At 39.6% G+C, this 21,595-nt stretch overlaps 1 protein-coding gene across 1 annotated transcript in view; it reads left to right on the top strand.

The window, feature by feature from the left end:
- LOC122772647 (CUB and sushi domain-containing protein 1-like) overlaps positions 1-21,595 on the top strand; it is a 292,253-nt gene that overhangs the window by 172,118 nt on the left and 98,540 nt on the right. The window contains exons 16-24 of the mRNA XM_044030836.1: positions 1,571-1,692; positions 1,781-1,853; positions 3,122-3,260; positions 4,496-4,683; positions 4,936-5,124; positions 10,892-11,008; positions 11,104-11,319; positions 13,169-13,357; positions 15,362-15,531. Coding sequence (XP_043886771.1) covers positions 1,571-1,692; positions 1,781-1,853; positions 3,122-3,260; positions 4,496-4,683; positions 4,936-5,124; positions 10,892-11,008; positions 11,104-11,319; positions 13,169-13,357; positions 15,362-15,531 — 1,403 coding nt within the window. The remainder of the gene's footprint in view (positions 1-1,570; positions 1,693-1,780; positions 1,854-3,121; positions 3,261-4,495; positions 4,684-4,935; positions 5,125-10,891; positions 11,009-11,103; positions 11,320-13,168; positions 13,358-15,361; positions 15,532-21,595) is intronic.

The raw sequence follows: 21,595 nt of genomic DNA, 5'->3' as shown, positions 1-21,595 counted from the left end.
AGTCTAAAGGTTACCTATAATTTAATAAAGTTTTCTTATTTCCAATGTTTTCTCACCACTTAGCCTAGCCAGTGCAGTTCTATGGAGATGATCCCGGACTGTGATTTTTCCACAGCACTTTTCACTGCAGATGTGGTGTGAGCGGCGAGTGCTTTGACTCTTTAGTGCTGTCACTGACTTTATTTCTCTTGCCGTCTGTCCCAGAACTTCCTTTCTGTATGTTTGTCTCCTTTATTGTCGTCCCTTTAATCCACCACGTTGATTTCAGGCTCTCAGTCTGACTCAGGCTTTCTTGTGTTCTCATGCTATTTCATCCACAAAACCTTGTCTCAGACATTTCTTTCTCTGGAACACTCGGCAAACACCAAAGTATTTTAGGGGACTGTTGTTTTTTTTTTTCCTGTGTGTCACCTTGGCTTCTCTGAGTTCCGAGACATGTCTCGTTTTTGAATTCATCCTTTATTCAATCTTTTGCCACCACTTATTATATCAGGTTTGATAATGTGTGCTGGGTGATTTTGCAAAACTGCCTCATGGCTTTTACTTTATTCAGTATGTGTGTGCTACACATGTATATTTGAACACTCATGAATGCAAATGTGTTTCTATCCGCCAGTTGGTAACACATTCATATGTTTGTGCCTCTGCCTCTTACTCTCCCTGTCATATTTTTCATCCATGCTTCTCTTTCCCTCCCTGCTTTCATTTCCTCCCCATCAGTAGCTAATCAACCAACACGTTCATTCACTAGGCCTTTGGTTGGAATCAGGTTAATCTCTGGATTGGGGGATAATATAACCTAAATTAATTTTTTTTAATTCTATGATGAAAATAATTTAACCCTTAGTGATTATGCGGCACGGATCTGTGCCGCAGGGGCACCCATGGTAAATTGCCGTGGGAATAATACACCTTATTCCTTATATGGACATCCATATTCAGGCTTTAAAAAAAATGCGTTGGTTTTTTTCCATCTTCTTATGCGTTGTTGAGTCAAAGTTATGATTCATTTTATATCACATTTTTAGTAGTGATATAAAGTAGCAATAATTGTCACAAAATTAGACCGTTTTTCTTTTCTTTTTGTTCATAAAAATGAGCTGAGTGAACTTTGAACTGTGACGTATTTTCAAATTTCACAAATTCAATGCGATTTTAAACATTTTGCGTGTTTGTATAGTTGATGAAAGTGATTTAATTTTTTCATCAGATTGCCAACAGGTTGTGCTGAAAAAAAAAGGATATAAGACACTCTGTATTGCACATTCTTATAGCCTCTGTATATACTGTATTTTTAAACATATTAAGAATAAAAAAGCATCCGGAATGCTCTGTGTTCTAAGGGTTAATTCCCACATTTTCAAATCAGTGCAGTCGCATTTACTGACAGTGATACAGCAATGTTTCCCTGTGGAAGTGAACAATCATCATAAATAGTGTTTCCATACTCTCTGATGTCATTTTATGATCTAAAACAATACATTTCATAACCTATTCTATTGATATTTAACGTATTTCTTTGTCTACCGATGTCTAATTTAACTATAATGTCACGGTTTCTCCTCTGTAGCGTTTGGTCAGAACGAATGTCACGACCCAGGTGTTCCCGTCAATGGTCAGAGGTTTGGTGACCAGTTCCAGCTGGGCAGCTCTGTGGCCTTCCGCTGTGATCAAGGATTCATCAGAACACAGGTAAGGGTTATGAGTTTAGGAGCGTGTGCGGTAATATACTCACAGCTTAATATACTTCATCATCATTAAATCATTATCATGTCTCCAGGGATCAGATCAGGTGACGTGCATCATCCAGGACGGAAATGTTGTCTGGTCTGCAGCTGTACCTCGATGTGAAGGTGAGTAAAACACACACACAAGTTTTAAACTGTACGGTCACCAAAAAATCAACTATCCACCTTTTGCTGTGGCGCTTAAGTGAGCTTATGAAGCTTACAAATTTCCCCCGTCCTGCCTCCAGCCTCCCGACACTTACTCGGGCTATTTGCATGCATCTGTCTCTCTGAACAATAATCCTAAATTAGACTGGCACAGGTTCTGCTAAAACTCAGCCAGTGAGACACATTCATTATACAGAGATGTATCCATGATTTGCAGATAAGCTAAATAATAATGAAAGGACAGTGGCTATGCCATTATTCCAATGCTTTTTTTTTTTTCGAGGCAAACAACAACTTGCCTGTGGGTATTTGGTATCTTGTTTGGGTATCTTCTCCATGATTGATTGTATTGCCTAAATGACATTATCAATTGTTGCCTCTTGTTAATGAATGGGATAGAGACGGTCAAACTAAATAGGGCTGTCACCTTATTAAATAGAGAGTATGGAGAATGTTATTTCGCCCTGTTCCTGTTGTTGTTGTTTCTAGAATGGCTAGTGCATATTGAGGATGCTCAGAGTAAGGAGGGTTTTTGCTGAAAGTTTTCTGTTAAAGGGCAAAACCACTTGCGACCGTAACAGAGTGAGAGGAATAAGCCTCTGCAAATCATATATTGCAAGAAAATGAAGATAGAGCTCATGAAAGGTTACCCCTCCTCTAATTGATGCCCTGCATATTAACTTCTCATTTCGAGACAGAATCAAGAAACACTTTAAAAGCCGTAGCAAATACCAAAGTTATTCTGCCTTTTCTCTTCTATTGCTGTGAAATCAAAGCTCTCCTAAAGGTAATTTTTTTCCCGCATGGTGTCACTGTACCATAATTGAGATTTTGCAACTCTTAATTTCGGGCGTCAAATTAGCGTCAGCCTACGACGGCGTCGCCGCCTGCCGCTCTCCGAGGCGCGGATAATTGGGGGGGAAACAAGGAGCTACTTTTTTTGTCACCGTGCGAGACAAATATACTTGATTTTGCCTTTAAATGATCCTCCTATAATTACTTTTTTTTTCCAAACAAGAGCAACTCAAAACTGTGTAGGAACGCAAAGGAGGAGAGGTTAATGTTTATGCATACAATCCCGAAAATTCGGAAAGGATTAGACGGCAAAAATAAACCGAGCAGATGATGAATCTGCTCACATGATGAAATATGAGCGCTGTGCTCGTGCCATAACACAGTTACAAGAAAACATGATTCATTTCTCTCTCTGTGTTTATTTCCTGTAGCCCCATGTGGAGGCCATCTCACAGCTGCCACTGGTGTTCTGCTGTCTCCTGGTTGGCCTTCCTTTTATAAAGACTCTCTCACTTGCCAGTGGGTGATTGAAGCCCAGGTCGACCACGCTGTGAAAATAAACTTTGACAGGTTTGTTTCTCATCGGTCTAATTATGCAGCAATGTTTTGTCCACACTGCTTTACATTTCACTCAGGTAATTAGTCCGATTATTTATAGTGGAATAACACAGTCATGAAGTATGTCATTTCTCTGCTTCCAAGTCATCTAGTACATCATTTAGTTCGTCTTTCGGAGGCATTATAAATTAGTCAGACTTAAATGCAGTTGGTGAGTTTCTTCTGCTGTAAATTATTCATGTTTTTTTTTTTTTGCATATTTTCTCTAGACAAAGTGTAAAAAGAGCAAATGCAGCTTAGCCTGACATCGCTATAATTAAAATCATCTTTTCCTGAATAAGATGTACAGAGCCATGTGTGCAACAGAGGCTAAATTGCCATGTTATTATTCTGATAGATGTTTTTTTTTCCATTGTGTAGTAAGGTTTATAGCCTGGCTGAAGTCACACCTGCAGGTCACAGCTGAATTAGTCAGCAATAGAGGAAAATAACAGGGAAGCTAATTACTTAAACAGGATAATTATATGGGTTTTTTTTTCCACTACTTCACTTAGCCTAGCATGCTAGGTCACCAATCTGTTATTATGCAATAGTCAGCTGTGCAATCAATGTGGAATTCCTGGACGAAATGTTTAAGTGAACAATTCTGCCAACAGCAAATACCAACACCATAGTTTTATTTAACCATTTTATCACAAATTGAATCATACAAAAATAAAAACTTTTAATACTATCAGCCCTAATAAATATTTGTAACTGTATTGGCGATTGTCATCATATTTGCAAATAGGCTGATATAAGTCAACAAGCTGGCTGGTAGCATGAACAGCTGTTATGCTATTAGTACATCCCTGCCTGAAAAAGAATGATCGTGAACACATTTATCCATTTAATGCGTATATAAAGGGAAAGATCAGTATGTAAATATGCCAGAGTTAGCGGTGAGCTGCTATTCTAAGGCCGGTGACCATACAATGTTTTTAAGACAACACAACACATAATACAATGCAACAAGTCATTTATTATTCATAAAAGAGCAGTTCATAAAAGTGCGATGGCAGTAAAATGTATTAACTGAGCCAATGTAAAGTGTTGCTCTGGTGCATGGTGTAAATTGCTTTATGCAATATCATATAAAAAAAGAAAGAAAGAAAGAAAGAACACTGCATTAGCATGAACACAGTCCGTGCCAGTTATACGTCTATGTATTGATATTGTGCAATTTATGCGTCTCTGCCTTTGTCTAGGTTTCAGACTGAGGTCAACTATGATACACTGGAGATCAGGGATGGCCCCTCCGCCTCCTCCCCACTGATTGGCGAATACCACGGCACCCAAGCACCTCATTTCCTGATTTCCACGTCCAACTTCCTGTTCTTGTTGTTCACCACAGACAACAGCCGCTCGGCAGCAGGCTTCAGCATCAGATATGAAAGTAAGGCTGATTGACTGACTGATAGAGATCACACAAAATTGCCTACTGACTTTCATTCAGCTCATGGGATGGTTCATTTTAGTGGGGTCTGAATACAAATTACAGTGAAAGGGAGAATTACCATCTGATATATATATATATATATATATATATATATATATATATATATATATATATATATATATATATATATATATATATATACTGTATATATATACTCAGCCATTTGTCCATGTAAAATTTGATTCACAGGTGTGACAATGGAGTCAGACTCTTGTCTCGATCCTGGTATCCCAGTCAACGGTCGTCGCCAAGGCAGCGGCTTCTCCATTGGCTCCCAAGTCTCATTTACATGTGACCCCGGATACACCCTGAGCGATCAGGAGCCAATCGTGTGTGAGCAGAATCATCAGTGGAGTCACGCTCTTCCCAGTTGTGATGGTGAGACGATTTTATCCTTTCATTTTAAGACATGTGCTTTCGTGAGTAACTGCTGAACACTGCTGAAAACAGGAAAATCAAATTTGGTAATTGAGGAAAAGCTAATATCAGGAACATATTAATGGCTCTGTCAAAAAATGAAGACAGGAAAAGAAATGGCTCGTATAAACTTGCGCTACAGGTCACTGGTGTCACCTTGTGTCTGTCTTCCAAAGAACAAAGGCCTTTTTCCTCCTGGGTAAAATTCTCTTGTCAAATTCTAAATCCTATGCTGAGCCAATGAGGTGATCTTGATCTGCGATTAATCCATCCATCCATTATCTGTACCAGGTATCCGCTGAGGATCACAGAGGAGCAAAGACTGTGTAGTCTTTTGGTATGAAAAGTGAAGCCTAGGAAGTAAGACAGATGTAGCACTGAGCCACCAGTGGCTGACTTCCCTGGTTACATAAAGAACTCAGTTTCTCAGCGGTCTCTGGGAAAATGAATCCTCTTTTCACTTGATTTACAACGTCAGTGAATCAAGTAACTGTTCCATTCCTGAGGAGTTAATGGTGTCAATTGATAGTTTCGGGTCTCTAATAGAAAATGTCGGCAATTTTGTAAATGATGTTCCCGTTTAGAGGAAAATTGATGATAAAGTAATGCACATGTGAGTGGACTGGAGTTTGATTGACAGCTATTATCATCCAATAGCTGCCTGATTGCAAGTTTTTTACTTTCTTATGCAGTTTACGCTGGCACCAATCACAGATATTATTGGATGCATGCCAGCCTATCACAGGGCTAACATATGCAGACAAACAGCAGTCCACACACACATTCACATCTTTGTCACCCTCACCCCAATCAGTATGTCCCTTGATTGGACTATGATTAGACTGTGCGGAGTAAGCCGGAGTACCCAGAGAAAACCTCCACACACACACACACACACGCACACACAGAACATGCAAACTCCAAGAAGAAAGACCCTGGTCAAACTGTGTTTCAAACCTCCCTGCTGTGAGGCACGATTCTGAACCACCACATCACCACCGTGGTTTGAATAAAATGTTTTACCCCAAGCTCCAGTCATGTGCAAACACTGCGCCCTATTGTTATGAGGGAATAGTTCTTCATAACAACTGTTCCATCCCAGAAAATGGAAAATTTATACAACCAAGTTCTTGAAAACCATTAAATAATTCCACTCTTCCGTTAACCTAACTCCGATCTGCATTTTTAGGATTGTGGGAGAAAACCAAGCAGGCAAGAGAGAAAATTCAAACCTTCTCACTGCAACCCCCGTACTGCAATGCCACCCTTTATTAACATTATATGTATATATATATATACACATATACAGTATATGTATATATATATATGTGTGTGTCAAATACTTCCACGATCCCTTTATCACATGAATTCCCATCAGATTTTAGACTTGTAAGCTGAATTCATTGTGAAAACCGAAGAACCTGTATTGGAATAGTGCTGAACAACAATAGTCTCATTGGCCCAGATATTCAGAGTCAGGTAAGGTGACGACGGGCATTCGTGCAGCTGTTACTACAACATTAGTAACTTCTTTCATCTATTAGGAGACTAATTAGAGAAACGACTTTTTTCCCGTTTCAGTCGGTGTAACTGGCAGCCATAGTGTTAATTGCACAATCAATTCCCACTCCAGACTATGCACGGACTACAATGGACAAAATTGGACTCTCACGCTGAGTGAAATTATGCAGGTCAACAGGTTCTATAGAAACAGATGCTCACTAGCAACTCTCAGGACCTCTCATTCGACGTTCATGCTGTCGTGGTAGATGAATACAAAACACCTTATTTGACCGGCAGATTGAAAAGATCCAATTTTGAAGACAGAACGCCTCAAGTTTCAAGAGGGAGCTCATACTGAGGCTATCTGTCTCACAGTGCCAGCCATAAAACATTAGCACTTTTAAAATGGCCACTGTGACATTTTCAGTTTTTTAGCGACGCATGCCATCTCACCAGACAGCTGTCACATCTCAACACACTTCAACTGATTTGTACGTCTTGACAAAGGTTATTTATCAGTTGTTACTTGGCAGTTTTTCTGACCATTCTGTGCCGCCGCCCGATAAAGGTACATCATCGATTTAACATTTTCACATTTTTCTGCAAATAGCCTGAACAGAAAGTCACACAACTGTAGAGAATGTTTCAAAACTTGCAGAGACATTCTTGAACCTGTAGCAGTAGAATTTACTTGCTTTGTGGACATTTCTTTGTGTTTGCAGTCATCGTGCTTTATAGTGCAATGTTGCTATTGTCTCTGTCTGTCTGGACATTAACCCTTCTGTTATTATTAACCTTTAACCCTTCTGTTATTATTAACCTTTAACCCTTCTGTTACCAATATGACACGCGTACTTCCGTGTGATATCTTGAAAATTTAAAATTATGGACCGGCGACCTGTTGTCCAGGGTGTGACCCCGCCTTTCACTTGATGTCAGCTGAGATTGGCAGAGCACCCCCGCCTGACCCTCATGTGGAGGATAAAGCGGCAGAAGATGGATGGATGGATACTGGACACTAGGGCAGAAAGATTACTCGATTGATCAATTATTAATCGATTACTAAACTATTTGTCAACTATTTTGATAATTGATTAATCGGTTTGAGTGTTTTCTGAAGAATTAAAACCAGTGTCTGGGATTTTTCAGCTACAGAAACACTCACTACTTGAACTATAAAATCAGAATAAATTCAGACGGCCTGATTATCATGATGGTCAGAGGAGGGTTAAACGAACCACTTCATATCACTGGGCAGCAGGAGATATAAACACAGCTCTATACAGAGTTGTGTGGACCTGAAAGGGTTAATCATCAATGTAATGAACAGTTCATATTTAAACGTTAGGCACTACACTTCCTCCAAAATGCATTATTTCAACAATGCTGCACCTTACAGAAAGAAATAAAAAACCCCAGCTGACCTGTTCCTGCAGGTTCTTGAAGCTGAGTTTCTAAAGAAATACAGTAACACAACTCTGGCTACTCTTTTGTGTATCAGGGAGAATACTGAAGGGGCACCATGACATTTTAAAACTTGCTGTGGTAGCCTGGACAACAACTTGTTAGAAGTCACTCATATGACAAAAAAAAAATATATTCAAGAGTGAGATAATTAAAGATCAAAACATGGGAGGCATGGAAGTAGAAGAATTGAATTTACCTTGTCACTCCCTGAAAAACATTTCTTTATCTGGTTTTGCTTTCAGCTCACAGGCTCAATACTCCTGCTCTCAACAAGGAGCGCAGCCCTACTTTGATTCTGCCTCACTGTTTTTTGTTGTCATCAATAGTCTCTATTTCTGTATTTTTTCTCAAGTTTCAACAAAGCTCTCACTTTCGCACAGACTTAACCAGTCTGTTTCTTCCTCCGCAGACATATATATATATGTAAAAAAAATAATTCAACTTTTACTAACAACAGTGCGAGTCTCGTTCTCCCACAGATCTCAGCATGTGCCTCCCTTTAACTAGGGCCACTCATTCTGACAGTTTTTACTTGATGAGAGTGTGATGAATTGGCACACGTCACCACAAAGAGGGAGACGGGAAGATTGTGACTATATTAACAGCGATTTAACTCACCTCAAACTCTGCTGAAATATGTCTCTGCAGTGAGATGCAGCAAGATATGCTCGGAGAGAGTGAGGAGTTTGGCATGACAGCTTCAGCATCTGTCTCCACCAAGTAAAATAAAAACAAGTCGTAATTTAGCATATTATGTTTCACCTAATGAATCCCAACAGGGTTGGTTAAGGATCTTAAAGGGATTTAAATGCACTGATATGTAGTAAGTTTAACCTCCTCAGCAGTCAGAGAGGATTCATAATAAAGGTAGGGTTTGTAAGTAGGATCGCAGAGCAACCAAACTCTCTTATATCAATGCATTGGATAAATGTCTGCAGCACAGCTCACAGGAAGATTTGGTCATGTGCCGCGAGACAGGTGTGCCAGCCGATCATCCCATGCCATCAAAATAATAAAAAATACTGATTGTGTTTACTACAGTATTGTAAAGGCTACAGAGACCACTGCTTTTTTAACGTTTTAACTTAACCCTTTCACATCTAATCCTCAAAATGTCCGCCTTGCTTATTTTAACCGTAAAAGCACCAGAGAATGTCATGTAACTAAATGCTGTTGTCCATATTTACAGAATAATGTCCAATATCTGGCTGTTATTTCCAATAAACTACATGTTAAAATAGTGTTTTAACTAATTAAAACGTTATTTAGAAAAAACACTGCTGCATATGAAATACACGTGGTTATTAACCCTATTAACCACATGTATCAATTTCTCCAATAGCACAAACCATTGTGTAATTACGGTAATGCAGAGTTGTGCATTACCGTTGTGTAATTATTACTTTTGTAGTATGAAGAATGTTAAGAGTTTTTTAAATGCACATTTGAATTCATTTATTTATATCCTGTGTAGTGAACCCCAAATTCTCTCTTGGGTCGTTTCCTGAAATCCTCTTTTTCAACAAACCACCCCTAATTGGATCACCTTAAACCTTGGTGTATGGCTTGTCAGCCAGGTTTGCACATCTTTCCAGGGTCTGTATGTGTTTCTTATTTTTAGGCGTTTTCTCCCACAGTCGGAAGACGTGAAGGAATTGTCTGTATTGTGTGGACGTGAGGTTGTTTGGCTTTACAGTTCAGCTGTGGTGATAGCCTGGTGACCTGTCCACAGTGGCCTGCATCTCACTCACTATAAGCTGTGATAGGCGCCAGGTGACCCGCAAAAAAATAAGTGTTATAGCTTTGGGGAAAATAGAAAACTACCTCTTTCTGTTTTTCTCTACAGTGTTTCCGCACCAACGTGTGTGTCTTTGGCCTTCACCTTCTCTTTCTCACACTGATATACAATGAACACAAAATTTGTTGCCATTGTGTTCATTTAAGTAAACATTAGACTAGGTTTTAGACTTCTAAAAAACATGAAAATCAGTGTAGAATGAAACCAGCGCTACCCGCTGTGGCTTCTTATGTTTCCACTCTATTTTTAGGAATCCTATTTTAAACGCTCATCCATTAACAACAATCAGCCAGGGCAAATAAAAACACCTAAGGGGATGCCACGAGGCTTCAAATTGTATTATCACACGAACATCCTGTTCATTAAGTTCAGACAAATTGGTGTGTGGTTTTTAGTTCAGTATTTACGAATGTAGAACAAAGAAATCGGTAATAAAATTATAATCTTCTGACGTGACTGAAGATGTGCTTATGTTGTAGGTGTTGAATTAGGGTAGGATTGTTTCTTTTTCTGACATTAGGACAAGCATTACAAGATGTCTATATGTAATTTTATACCAGATATAAAATGTATATAGTAATGTACAAGAACTGATTACATATGCTGCATACTAATGAGCGTATATGTGGTGCCACTTTAATATTTTAATTTTAAATCTAAACTTGTGTCAATGAATCCCAGGAAAGTGATGTGATTACAGTATATGTGGGATGCATATGCTCATGAAGACTCTTGACTTTTCCCCCAAAGACACTTTGTCATGTCACAAAAGGAGACGCACAGGTGTAAACAATTAAATTAGTGGGACTCCTCCATAGAACAGAGCCGTCGTTAACGTTATGAGGAACACCTGTGCCTTTTCTACTGTGTCTGCTGTGAAACAGGCCTACAGGGTCTAACATAAAATGCTTCTTTTTTTTTCTTTCTTCTCTGCCACTGTCACTTTTTTTTTTTTTTTAGCTCTTTGTGGAGGCTATGTTTATGGTAAAACTGGGACTATTCTGTCTCCTGGCTTTCCTGACTTCTACCCTAACTCTCTTAACTGCACTTGGACTATAGAGGTGCCTCATGGGAAAGGTAAGGACACACACGCACACAGACACACACAATGGAAAGAGACATTATTTTGCTTGCAATAGTGTTCTAATTTCTATCCCTCCACACATTTCCAGGAGTCCATCTGGTTTTCCACACTTTCCATTTGGAGGAGAACCACGACTACCTGACCGTCACTGAGGATGGGAATTTCCTGATCCCTGTTTCTCGACTCACTGGCTCTGTGCTGCCCCCTAGTGTCAAAGCAGGACTCTTTGGGAACTTCAGTGCTCAGCTACGATTTATATCAGATTTCTCCATGAGTTATGAAGGCTTTAATATCACTTTCTCAGGTAAGAACACTTTTTTTCAATATCATTAAAGGAATACTTCACTCATTTGCATTTAGCTTTGTATTACTAGAGTAGGGGTAGTATTTTTGAAAAATTGTGCTTCCCAACCTCAGTTTACCCTGAGAGAAATATCTTCATTCTTTTTTTTTGTTACATGCCCACCAGTGACACTCGGGCTGAGGCTTGAAAATGCAATGCTAATTCCACACTTTTTGGACCCACTCGTACAATGTAAACAGTGTCCGCCATCTTTGCTAACAGTTACGCTAACAGGACCATGTGTCACTGGTGGGCACACAACAAAGAAAAGAATGAAGATATTTCTCAACTCAGGGGAAACTGAGGTTGGAAAGAACACTTTTTCAAAAATACTACCCCTATTCTAGTAATACAAAGCTAAATGTCAATCGGTGAAGTATTACTGTAATGTAGCAGACAAAATCGGGACAGACTTAACTGTTTTTAGTCAGACATAGGCTTATTTCTATGTTCTAGTTAATGGACTGAACAGATAAAGAATTGAAAGGGTCCTGGTTGTTTCTTTGTTAATATGAGCTAACATGGTACATTACAAAGTGTTGTATCCTCTGGACAGATGAAAGAGGATAAGATAACTTGGTGAGGGAACAAGGAAGTATCCCAAAGAAGTGTACGGCAAAGAAAAAGTAGGAATACTGGGTGTCTATGTGTGCTGCAAAGAGTGAGGTGGTAAGAAAAGGGTTATAATGAGTTGTATGACAGTCTGGACACTAAGGAAGGACAAAAGGACTTTGTCCTGTATTGGCTAGACAAAGAGACAGAGCTGGAATTGATGTGCGGCAGGTTAGAGTGATTAAGGACAGAAATGTCCTATCAAGCAGGAATATTTTGTGGAGCTGATGAATGAGCAAAATGAGAGAGAATAGAGGACAGATGGAGGTGCAGAGGATCCGTAAGGAGGACGTGGGTCCAGATGATCAAGAGAGGAACTTCAGGAGTGGCAGAGAAATATGTGAGGGTGGTGCAGAACATGTATGAGGACAGTGGTGAGGTTGTGCGGCTGGAATGATTGATGGGTTCACAGTGGGGGTGGGATTGCATCAGTGATCAGTTCTGAGCTCCCTCTTGTTTGCAATAGTGATGGACAGGTTGACAGATGAGCTCAGGCACGAGTCGCCCTGGACTATGTTGTTTGCAGATGATATTGTAATCTGTAGTGAGAGTAGGGGACAGGTGGAAGAGAGTTTGGAGAGGTGGAGGTCTGCACGGGAGAGAAGAGGAATGAAGGTTTGTAGGAGCAAGACAGAATATTTGTGTGAATGGCAGCGGGACAGGTGGCAAGGAGTAGAGGTTGCGAAAGTGGACGAGTTTAAATACCTGGGGTCAACCATCCAAAACAATGGACAGTGCACACAGGGTGGAGTGGGTGGAGAAGAGTGCCAGGGTTGACGTGTGACACAAGCATAGCAGTAAAAGTGAAGGGGAATGTCTACAAGATGGTAATGAGACCTGCTATGATGTGTGGCTTGGAGACAGTGGCACTGTCTATAAGACAGGAGGTTGAGCTGGACGTGGCAGAGCTGTAGAGGCTGAGAAGTTCTGATGGGAGTGACCAGAATGGACAGGATTAGAAATGTGCATATTTGGTGACAGCTCAGGTTAGAAATAAGGTAAGACGAGCGAAGTTGAGCTGATTTCCACACATGCAGAGGATGGTTTTATTTTAATAATACATGTCATTGGCATTATATACAGTATTATTAATAGCATATACCGCTATATTCACACATTCCTTTTACAATTTGCACCAATTCTGTTTTTTTCCCCTCGAGTCCTCAACAATGTTTATTTAACTCTCTTCAACATGAAGAGTACGACTTGGAGCCATGCGAGGATCCAGGTGTACCGGCATTCAGCAGGAGGATGGGATTCAGATTTCGAGTCGGTGACTCGCTGGCATTCTCTTGTTTCCATGGCTACCGACTCGAGGGAGACACCAAGATCACGTGTCTGGGAGGAGGCAGACGAGTCTGGAGTAACACGCTACCTCGATGTATAGGTAAGACAAAATGTAAAATGACAGGACTGCATGAAAAAGGTAGCTGTGATTTTTATATTTTAGTTGAGGGAATGACAAAGGAATTTATTGTAGTAACTAGAACAATCCCATGAAGTCTTGACATTGATGGTGTTGGCGTATTGTGACCTGATTAAAGTTGAAGAATGATGGATCACATGAGGCTGTGAAGACTCATCTGACAACACATTTTAAAAAAGGCGGCAACAAGACAATTGGCTTAGAAGTTAGGCACCTAAGCACCATCATAGCAGTGACATCCCGAGAAGTTCTAGCTGGGAATTGAGAGTGTGCATGCTTGAAAACAGATGAAAACAAAAGGAGTGAAAAGGAATCTGTGACTTGACGCATGCAACAGAGTAATCATGTCGACTGAAATAAGAGAGCTTAATTTGTTTAGTCTTTGTTTGGGCTTTTCTTTTACGGCGCTGCTTATTGTGTAGAGCAGAATGTAAAGCAACATTGTCGAGTCAAATGTTGTAAACATATCATCATATATACTTTGGAATTGTTTATGGTTTGTGTGTGTGTTTTTTTTTTACAGTTTAATAGTTTATGTTCTATGACAATATCTGGAAGCTTGTAATATAAAACTTTCAAATTAACTTCACTCCATGAATGAGCCTAGAGGTAAAGTATCAGCATTTTCCATGCTTGTAATTCACCCACATTTTATTGGACACAATGGTAATTTACTATTATTTGACTGGTTGAGTGTTGGTTTTATTTGCCAGGATTTGGCTTTTAACAGGTCATAATTTGCTGGTATTTGATAAGTATCAGTATTTTCCTGGATGCTGCTGGTAATTTATGAGTGTGACTGGTGGCTGCTAGTGATTTCCAAGCCCCCACAAGAGCAGACTGAAACTGCTTTAATAGCATTATCTGTCATGAGATCAGGCCTGACAAAGAGGAAACCAAACTACGGCAGCTGGCAACATCCACTGGGTTCATCTTTATCCCTCTCCATCTTTCTAAATGTCCCTCTCTTTACTTTGCTGTCCCTCCTCTTTTCACACCCCTCCCCCCAAAATAAAATTTGGACAGTCTTTGGGAAGATAATTAGAGCATCAGAAGAGTTAATGCTGTGACTTTTGTTACTCCCCCTTTTTCTTTCTCGAAATTATCTTTGCATATTTTCAAAGAACTCTTGTCTTGTTTCATCAACAGTTTTCTCTCATTTTGCAGTTCTTTTTTTCATTCCCTTCTTCTCCTCTCTGTGGTCCTTCTAGCTACACACTTTTATAATATTCACTTTAGAAAAGAATATCTTAAAATAAAAAACAGTGGATCTTCCCCCCCGATCTGGTTAAAAAGAAATTTACAAAGGTGTTTTGAATTTCAGATTTGCTCCCGATTTGATAAAAACTACATCTTTTATTTCTCAGTGAATTCCATATTGTTTTACATTACCTTCTCTCTTGTCTATCTCATTACTTCCATTTCTCTTTATTATTTCCGAGCAGTGATGGTCCTCCTCAGTGGGAGTTAAAAGCCTGCTTGTCTCGCCTCCTTTCTCTACCCCTCATTTGCATATGACAGAACTCTATTTGCATAAAGTACCACTTATTTAAATTCCTAAACTTTGATAAGCACTGCACCTGCAAGATAATTCTGTATAATTTATAGGTAATACTTTCCCAAACAAAATAATCCAGACCTACTTCAATGCAAAGTTTTCCATTTTGCCCTGTTTTCTTTAATTGCCTTTCTTTTGAATGTGTTTTTACTGTCCGTCATGTTTGAAACCATCTTGAGTCGGGTTGATTTCTGCTTTTTAAGGTTATTTTTACCGCATGGCTCATTTTTCCCCATCATTATCATGTCTGCTGATCTGAATTCATGGTCACAAATAACATTGCACTTTTCTCTAATCTCTCATTTTCAAAAATGGGAGTCCTATTCTTTAAAAAATAATTTGGCAGAAATGCAGTGATTTTGATCCACTGTGTCTCCCCTATGTCCTCTTTATTGTTCTTGCTGTAGCTGAATGTGGAGCCTCCTCGCTTGGACCAGAAGGCATTCTCCTTTCTCCAAACTTTCCTTCCAACTACGATAATAACCATGAGTGCATTTACCGCATCACCACTGAAAAGGGCAAAGGAATCAGGCTGAAAGCTGAGAGCTTCTTGTTGCAAGATGGAGACTATCTCAAAGCAAGTATACGCGCACACACACACACACACACATACACACGCACATGCACATGCACACACACACAAACATACACACAGAGTGAGAGACACATTCAGCTTTTCCCATTTAGGTGGTACAAAACATTCAGGCACACATTTATGGGCTTATGTCATAAATAAAAGCAAAGAAGACATAATATAATCATTATATCCCTTTCAATTTTTTCAATCATGTTTTTTTCAACTGTGGCTAATCATAATTAAAGCATGTCTAAATCATGTGTAGGAGCTATTAGCAGGTATTATTATTATTATCATTAATATTAAATGAAATGTGAAGTATGGGTCGTTGCACCAAAGAGAGTGATGCCGTTGTGACGCACAACTGTTGTGACGTGCCACTATTTCTGGGTGAGCCAGTGTCACGCTAATGTGAAAAAAATCTCGTTTTTGGAATACAATGGCAACTTTTAGCATGTCTCTTCATATCCAGGCCAAGGAAGCCAAGTCTTTGTCCACTGTAAAATTAGTTTTCACCCTCCCATCAATTGGACAGGGCTCCTGAATCAGTTTGTGGAAGGAGAGGATACAAGGATGGTTGAATAGGATGTTCATACACACTTAAAGCAGTAAAGGGAGTGTGACAGAATTTGCTGTGCTTTGTTAAATTAGTTTAAATTAGTTAAATGAGTTAATTCAGTGAAGCTGCAGCAACTTCAGTCATTTCGGCAGCATCCCAGGTGTTGGTTGAGACAGAAGAGCACAGTATTTGGTCAATGCTTGTGAACAGCCACTTTGATTTTGTCAAAGAGTAAATATTATTCAATTCTAATTAGACTGATAATATACATGAACTTCAATGGAACTTTGAATTCCCATTTCGAAGCCTTGGCTTTGCTATTTTTACCTGTGTCATTTTGTCATTTTGGCTTTGGTTTGAAAGTATGTCCTCTTCACATTTACATACACATGCAACCATGTTACCTATAGGACGGTAACTGTAACTAATCCCCACATACATGAAGCATTGCATACAAAGATTCTTGTCATGCCACATAGACATTTAAGAGAGTCCAGTTTTGAGGCACTCCTGCGTTGACTTCACTTTCCAGAACAACTGACTGAGACTTTTCTTTTTCCCCCCAGTACACCTGTCACACCTGCACCACACCAATGGATGCTGGTAGTTGCTGAAATGCTGTGATTCAACCACAAGAAAATACTTTATAGCCTGGCAAGATTTATCTGGCAATAAGTGCAGCTGCCTTACCAGGTCACTTGGCAAATGACAATTACCAACCATCAGCCCTCAGCAAGAGCCTGTGCCAAAGAAAACATATAGCACACTTTAACACAAAACCAAGTAACTGCCTTAAATCTGAATTATCCCTCTCTATATTTCTCCACCTTTTCTCAACACAAGCCCATTCTGCAATGGAGCCATTTTTCAATTAAACTGTCAGTGGAGTGTGCCGTCCATATGAGGTTTTCCAGAACAAGACTTGAGTACAATTCTTGTTTTACCGTTTAGTTAAATTGTTTTACCAAGGTTTGGCACCTAAATGGTAAATGTGTTTAACATTGCTGTAAGAAGCAATAACATTCCTGCAAGGGTTTTATTACCCATGTTCTCTATTAGTGCTCGTGCTGCAGTGGCCATCTATGGCTGAATGAATACATGAGAAACAGCAGCACAAAGGATCAGTTCGGCCTCTTCTGATTCTTTTAAGGACTCGACAGTGCATTTCTTTCACTTGAGGGTTAACTCTTGATTCTTATCCAATCACAGGCAAGACAAGAGGAGCCATATTATGAGGTTGATTTTGATCTCGTAAATTGATATTCTTGAATAATTTTACATTGTGTCATTTTAAATCAACCTATGTGAACATGAAGATTGTGCATAATTGGAAAGGATAAGTAGATTGTTTTAAATCAAGATCTACTTTAAAGGTCTCTAGTCTATCGAGATCTACCAGTTCACATAGTCATTGCTCGCCGCTCGCCGAATTTCAACGTACACAAGAAACCGACACATCCAGATATAATAGAAACAAGTAATTTATGGATTTTTCTACCATGGTGCTCTGGCACTGGGAAGAGGAAGCTGGTTTCTTGTTGTCAGGGCAGTAGGAGCTGGTTGTAAGTCTCAGGCATGCAACAACGTGGATCTGTCACAGTGGCCTTACAGTAGAGTTTAGATCGAGCCTAAAAAAAACTGTGTTTATGAGCCTGAGCAATTTAAAGGGCCACTATAACCAGTAACATAGGTTTGCGTGTGGACGGTGTCCTCACCAATATTTGGAGAAAGCCAGAGACGAGAGTGAGCGGATTTCACAAGCATCGGAGAAAGCGTCACAGCTGAGCAGTAAAGTCGCAGTGAGGAGAAGAGAGAGAGAGAGAGAGAGAGAGTGCAGGTGATGTGAGGTTCTGACAACGCAGTGGTGACTTTGACTTTTTAGGGCTGTCAGTCCAGACACAGACACAGACGTGGTTCGGGCTCAGGCACAGATTCTAAACTCTACCTGACAGCCACAACGGAGAGCGGGGGTGCGTGGCATTGGCACAGCACAGCCAAGAGAAAAATATGAGTTGATTAATTATTAAAGAGTTTCATTTACCGTTGTCAAGGCTACATCTTGCGATCGACTGAAAATTAGTCCAGGAGATTGCGATCGACTGGTTGGGCACCCAGGTTCTAGAAACTAGAATTCATATAGTGTCACAAGTATAATGTCAGCGGTGAGGTGTGGTATGATATACAAAGTCGTAAAATCTCAGTAGTTCAGTGCCACTGTCCTCGTGTTCACACCTTCACTCACACGCATTTTATTTTTATTTCCCTGTGTCTTTATGTAACCTCATCACTCACGTATAATTGGTGAACAGATGTTATTCGTTTAATTACAAATCTTCTCTACACATGAACACATTGCTGATATGTTTTTTTTTACGACTTCAACCTTTGGAAATGTTTGAACATCAACGTACAAAAACTTCCTGACCCTAATTTAAGACATAATTACAAATTCGATCTGCAGTCCGTGCTTAGTTTCAGTCTGCCGGCGCCCTCGTGGATTTAACTGATTGTCTATGTAATGAAAAAGTGGAAGCATTTACACAGAGTGAACTTGGATGGATGTACAGTATTTATGTCTGGACTACGAAGTTGTTTCCCTGGTGAATTATTCCTCACAGGCGCTGCCTTTGCTTCAGTGTCAGTTAGGAGCAGCTGTGTGACCTGTTTCACAATCACGATGCCGTCGTACTGACATCATCTAAAACTGTTTTTATTCGCTATGTCTTTTAGCGGTATTAAGCCTGAGGGCATGGTTAAGCCAGTAAGTGGTTTGAGTGTATTATCAGTATTAGGTTGAGAGTATTGGCTGAGCTTTCCTCTGGTTGTGTTGTGTTTGCAGGTTTCTCCCTGACTTTTTTTAAAAAAGGGCTGTCATTGGAACAGGTATCAGATAATTCACACAAAGACTTTGTTGTTCAAAACATTTGGTGCAGTATTTTGTAGAATGCATTAGATTACAGCATACAACATACAGTACGGCATAATTATTTTAGAGACAAGGTAAAAAACATGGAATATTATATAATACTGCACCAGCACAATATGTACCCAGACTTGCTTAGTGTTATTATTTAACTACTGGATACTTGTTCTATTTTTACAGTGTAGTCTACATGGGATGCATTGTTCTTTATTGTAAATGGGGGATTTCAACCTGTCCTCCAACAGAAACGACCCCATTGGTCATTTGAGTTAACCCTTAAAGTATGACCCACAGAGTGACTCCAGCGCTAGGAAAGATACGACACCGGTATTTTTCGACTCAATTAGTTGTGAGGTCAGGGTTGGAGTGAGGTAAAAAACACTTGGCTAGTACAGTTACAGTTACTCTCAGACTTACCTTGGCCATGACGTTCGATCAAATGAGCGTGTCGTGGGTTATCGACGCCAGGTTGCTGTTATTTATGCAACCACTAGGGAGCGTCTATTTTAAAAATGGAACTGTGGATCGTAATTTGCTGCAAATGACCAATAGGGTTATTTAAGGACAGGCTCTGAGATTTTGTAAGAACACTATATGGTTCAAATCATTTTAATGTGACAAATGCAGGTTAGATTATTTCCTGTATAAGGATTCTTCTGGTGCGTTCATACCACATCAAAGTGACCTTTGACACTGCAATACTCACATGTTTTATTATTGTTTTTGTTTGTGAGTAAAAGTAGGTGCACTTAACTCATAAATAATCTCAGCACTGATTGACACTAATGACACATGCACATTCTATATTTGAACAAACACATTTTGTTTCTTCTGCATTATTAACGTGACTCAGCGAGAGTGATGGCAAATCTGTGTCTGTTCACATCAATGCATTCACAAGGTACGTAATCTCACGGGCATAATACATTTGCTTTGCACTGTGAACAAACCATTAGGTAGCTTTAAGTGTTGAGAAGACAGTGTTTAGTTAATGCACAACATATATTTTCATTTTAACTTTCTGAAAGAACTGGCAGAAAGCACCGTGCCACATGGGCGACCAATTAGCGTGCACATTCCCCAGGCTAAGAGTAACAGAAACAATGCCGGGAACCATTTGTTTGACAGTAACAGCAGATTTGCCACGAAATCTCCCTGCAACATACAATATGAAGTGCTGTTGCTTTAGGCGACTTTGCTGGAGTATCCAAGCTTAATCCACCTATAAATGTCTCCTAATACAAAAGTTCATTTTTACACCAGGCCCTCGAGAAGTAAACAGAGGGTGGAAAGGAAACAAAGTAAGAGTTGTGTGGGAAATGTTATGAAAATAGAGGTGGTGGAGAGAGCAAGCGAGTGAGAGGGAGTCAGACGGAGCGAGGAGGGGTGGCAGATGGTGACATGGTGATTTATGAGCTGCGGGGCTTTTTCATTAACCATACTGAGTTTTTACTAAAACTGGGTGAGGAGGAGAAGAAACAAGAGAGATGCTTGCGGAGCAGAAGGGATGAAGGGAAGAAAAGGAAAATAAAGTTTAGCGGAGTAATGTTAAATATATATATATATATATATATATATATATATATATATATATATATATATATATATATATATATATATATATATATATATATACACACATATGTATATATACTGAATGTATATATAAGTTCTATATCAGTCCTATACCGTCTCGCTATCGTCTTTATTCTGGGCTTTCCGTCAAATCCCCACACTCCCCACATTGGAGCTCTTCTTTCGCCACATAGAAGTGTCTCCTCCTTCACCTTGGCCCTTTATCTTTTCGGCGCTCTTGCCACCTGCAGAACTGTCACTACCAATCTGTAGGAATGTCCCCGCATGTGAAATAATATAAGCATGAGCGGTTCACATTTATATTCCAGCTGTGAGCGATGGTATTACGAGGTACTTCAGAGTCTTGCTCGTCTCCTCCAAACTGCAGTCAAAAGTATACTGCACTTCCCTAACTACTACTTCACTGTGATCACATTAAAGATACACACATCACTAGGAGAAAAAAGTTTGCTCACAGCAATCTGAATTTTTTTTTTTTTTTACTAACAAATACTAAGCACCTGTGCCTTTGAAAAAAATTCCTTCTACCAGGATCCTACAGTACAGTATTCTCAATAAAATCTACAAAAAATCTGGGTAAATATGTCAAATATAAATGCACTTCCTGGCGAAGAAAAAACAAGTTACCTTTGCAGGCACAGTTGTTTCGGTTGAAACTGTCGCTGAATGACCAGGCATAAACTTTTTCAGGCATATTCCGAGATAGATGACAATGCCAGGATGCACTGGGCTCATTTTGTGAAAGAGTGAGACTTCACACAGCAGTCCAGCTGTCCTTTCAAAAATACAAGATCTTGGCAAAAAAAGAATCAATGTTGAAATAAATGTTGTGGCATCGGATAAACTTGTTGAATCAGTGCCAGAACAAATGTGTGCCATAATCAAGCTAAAGAAGGTCCAACAGAATTTTCGAGGATGTGACTTGTTTTTGGTTTTTTTTTGGCCCGACAGTGTTTAGTTCCACCTGCTGCATGAGTTAGAGTAGA

The sequence above is a fragment of the Solea senegalensis genome, linkage group LG7 (assembly GCF_019176455.1).
Source record: "Solea senegalensis isolate Sse05_10M linkage group LG7, IFAPA_SoseM_1, whole genome shotgun sequence".
Lineage (NCBI taxonomy): Eukaryota > Metazoa > Chordata > Actinopteri > Pleuronectiformes > Soleidae > Solea > Solea senegalensis.
This window is presented reverse-complemented; position numbering and strand designations above follow the sequence as displayed.